General features: G+C 27.5%; 1 protein-coding gene across 2 annotated transcripts in view; it reads right to left on the bottom strand.

Annotated features, from left to right (window-relative positions):
* LOC108752627 (transcription activator MSS11-like) overlaps window positions 1–4187 on the bottom strand; it is a 15957-nt gene that overhangs the window by 7249 nt on the left and 4521 nt on the right. The window contains exon 2 of one of the 2 annotated variants that reach the window (XM_018493596.1): window positions 364–498. The exons of the other annotated variant lie outside the window; for it this stretch is intronic. Coding sequence (XP_018349098.1) covers window positions 364–498 — 135 coding nt within the window. The remainder of the gene's footprint in view (window positions 1–363; window positions 499–4187) is intronic. 2 annotated transcript variants of the gene reach the window in all.

Below are 4187 nucleotides of genomic sequence, written 5' to 3'. Positions count from 1 at the left end.
TATTTATAATTTATTTCTGTAACACAATAGATTTTATAATTAAAAAATGGTATTTATAATAAAATTTAATGTCTTCTTAATAGGTTAAATATCCCTGGAAATAGTTCTATTTAAAGAGCTTTGTCAACTTTATTAAAACGAATTTAAGACTCGGATTTGTTCGTTGTTTGTTTGAAATGAGATTTGTTCAATTAAATCGGTAATGTGATAATTATATCTTCTCAAGGTCATTTGGTTTCTTTACAATCTCCAACGTAAAATTAGTCGACCGAACCAGATCGAAGACTGATCTATCACTAAATATGATTATTGAATTGTATTGAATTGAATTGACGATCGTGATCGCTCCCATATTCAACTCACCCAGGCCGACGTAACCCTTTACTCCTCCGAGATTTCTGACCCGGAAGAGACCGGACTTTTTGAAAGCGCAGTTTAGAACAAAACCGAAGTCCGATTGAAACACACACGTGCCTAGTGCCTCTCGCCACGTACATCCTGCAAACAAAACCGGAAGAAACAAAACCATGGATCATTTTTCTGATCCATGTATCAAATCCGAAATGACGATCTGCATCTCATGGTTCATTATGCTCCAAGATGAATAGTTCATGAGTCTTGAAGTATCAATTGTTTCAAGCTGCATGTTATATTAATGAGATGCCTATTAAATTTTTTCATGCATTTACATACTTTCAGTTACCGAATTTTTATTTTAATATGTAACTTTTGTTAATTATTTATAAATTAAGCAAAAGATAAAAGAAGAATTTACATTCGTTAATATAAAATAAATTACGAGCATTGCGCGCGCGTACGCGGATATATTTAAAAGACATGTTCGTTAAAAACAGTTACTATATTTATATACTAATTATTATAACAAATAATAATATATATAATATAATGATATTAAATTTAAACGTAATATAAATGTATCTTTTTATGTATTATGTAGTAAGAAAAAATAATATTTTAAATATTGGTTGTTAAAAACAAATGCTAAATAAGGGTACATATTTGTACATAATTTGCGTATTCTGTGCTATTGATTCTTCATCGTCTGTTAACATTATATTTTTAAAAGACATATTTTTGAGTAAAAAAAATTTGGCAACCAAATAAATGAATTAAAAAGAGATTAATAATTAATACTAATATTAATAGTAATCCTTAAAAAATGTATCCAATAAGAAACTTTAATCAGCTATTTTCATTAGATAATTTTTTCTAGATTCTAGAATGTTATATTATGCGTACCATGGTATATATATGTATGTAAAGTTATTTTTAATAAATTTATAATAAATTAATAAATTAATATTATGTATGCAAATAATAAGATAATATTCAATATACTTTAATGTATTATAAACTGCCAATTCGTAAAAATATTTTTTAATTGTTCAAATAATTATTTATATTTATTAACTATTTATGTTTAGTGATATAAAAATATTAATTCTGCTGTATAAATGAAAGTAACTCTGAAAATATTTATTTTCTTTACCTCCTTTCTCGAAGATTATTTTAAAGAGAAATAGCCTTGTCGTTAACCATAACTATTACGACAAAAAAAATAATAGTGATTTATGTCTATGTGTTTTCTCTTTGTTTAGACATTGGGGACAATAAACGACTATAGACAAAATATCATTAAATTATTCATCAAACCGACCTTTATTTTATAGCAACAGTTTTCTATTTTCAATGATAATAAATATATATTCCTTTTTATTAATAGAATTTGTAATGACGATTACAAACTTTGAGCACTACAAACTTCGAACATAATTAATTTCTCATTTAAATCTATATTTCTTCGAGCACTACAAACTTCGAACATAATTAATTTCTCATTCAAACCTATATTTCTATCTACGCTTATTGTAATGATGATTATATAGAATGACTGTACAGTAATACATCGATTATATATTATCATTCATTTATACATATTAAAATAATCCGCTCATATGCAATAAGGTTTTATAAGAATTGGAATGTTAGCGGGACGATCAGTTCAAACTTCATAAAAGGTATTTCCGGAATTTGTTTAAGGAATATTTATCAAGTTGAAGGCGTGCCATTGGGCCACAGCCTAGTGACCTACTTGAAACCTGACTAAACATACTGGCATTGATCAGACACCATGTGTTACATAGTTTCAATGTGCAAAACTGCTTTCTTTATAATACCAAAATTGTAAAAATTTTTCTCAAATTTCTAGTTTTTGACTAATACTTTTACCATTACTATGTTTGGATATAAATATTAATCTCGATTATTTATAAATCATTTTCTTAAATACTTGGTGCGCAAGTATAACAATGGAAATGTTTAAAAATCCATTTTTAATATAAAAGTATAAAATATTCGTATAAAGTCTTTACACGTACGTCGACTTACTTCAAATCATTCTCAACGAAATTAATATACAATAATTTTATTCTGTATAAGTAGTGCATCAATCGTAATGCCAACTATCCAACATCTCAAAGAGGTTCCTTAGCTTCATCCCAGTTAACTGATCATAAAGAAACAAGTAATTCTTATGAAGTAAAGCTATAATAAGAATGAGAATGTCAAAAATATATGTGAAATTATTTCTAAAAAAGAAACAACAAGGAGAAAGTAGATTGACATTCACCGAATTGCAACTTGCACATACATACATACAGTAGTCAACCAATTGAATATAATATTTATTTTAATAATGAAGTAATAACAGTAATCTAAATAAATTTTTTCGTCAAATAAATAGAACGAAAAAATTTTTGTCATCAAATAATTATTTAATTGAAAGAAAGGACGTTGTAAAAATAATAATCGTCTCTCTTTTTTAAGAAATGTTCGCAGACTGGAGAAAATCGACAGTCAAGATCTTTTTTTTCTTAATTAGAAGCAACCGAATGGGAAATAACAAAACTTTACGAAAGAAATTATGCAAACGTTAAAGAGTATATAAATTGTAATTAATATTGTATATAAATTGTATTATAACGCATACAACTTAAATTAATAATTAACGTGGCAGATTAATTTCGTAATCTGTTGATCAACATCCTTATTAAATATAAATACAGCTATAAGCGAAACCGGAACTGTTTGGTACTGTGGTCTTACTTCGAATTTATTATACAATCGCGTACTGTGACGCACGAAAGTCGACGAAACGAGACGTTTCGTAATGTGAGAAATTATCTTTGAAAAGAAATTTTACGTTCCAGTTCGATAAACGGATGTAAACCCATTTTTTAGAACACTACTTGTAATGACACGTTGCGTGTGTGTCATTCATGATAGTGAAAAGCAAAAGAAATCAAAGCTGCGAAATTTCACCATGATTTGTGATAAATTAGATGCTATCCGATCATTAGTTATATTTGAAATCACATTCGCAGTTGAATGCACATATAGGTTTATTAATTTGTATTTATGTCCATCGATATAATACAAAAAATAAAATATTGTTATATACGAGTATATGCTAATTCAATCGTAATAGCTAGGTTTGATAAAAAAATATCAATACGATACATTATTTATCTTGCAACAAAAACAAATAATTAATAATTCAGCAAAATTGATTGTATTAAAGAAATCCATTTCTTAATGTAATTAAATTATTTGTAGTGGCCAAAATGAGGATATGATATTTGACGATACAAATCTTGCACATATATACTTTCACTTTTTCGCTTTTGAGGAATACCTGATGTAACCGAGTCATGATATGATTCTCACGAGTTATATAGGGTTCTGCGAATGATGGCGAAATTCACTTTTCTTCACTTAACCGGGATTCTCATCGTCGAACGACATAACAATCGTATACGGGCGAAACTGTGTAATACTTTTCTAAGACTGGCCTTCACCTTGACGGTCGGTCACTTCGATAATATTACTCTATTATCTTACTTTGCACTCAATAATCAAATCTCGATTCTAGAAAAAAAGAAGAAAATATCGTAGTATTTAGAAATTTACGCCAATCTTTTCTTTCGCAGTTAACAATTGTTGACAATAAAATAAACATTTAACGATCCATTAAATTGTACATAAATCATTAACCATGATCATCAATCAAAGTAAAATCGTTCAATGAAGGAAAGTAGATCACATTTTACTCTCCGGAATATATTTTTTATATCTTATCATGGTGTTTATTATTATAAAAGATATAA

The sequence above is a fragment of the Trachymyrmex septentrionalis genome, unplaced genomic scaffold, assembly GCF_001594115.1.
Source record: "Trachymyrmex septentrionalis isolate Tsep2-gDNA-1 unplaced genomic scaffold, Tsep1.0 scaffold60, whole genome shotgun sequence".
In the NCBI taxonomy this organism is placed as follows: Eukaryota; Metazoa; Arthropoda; class Insecta; order Hymenoptera; family Formicidae; genus Trachymyrmex; species Trachymyrmex septentrionalis.
This window is presented reverse-complemented; position numbering and strand designations above follow the sequence as displayed.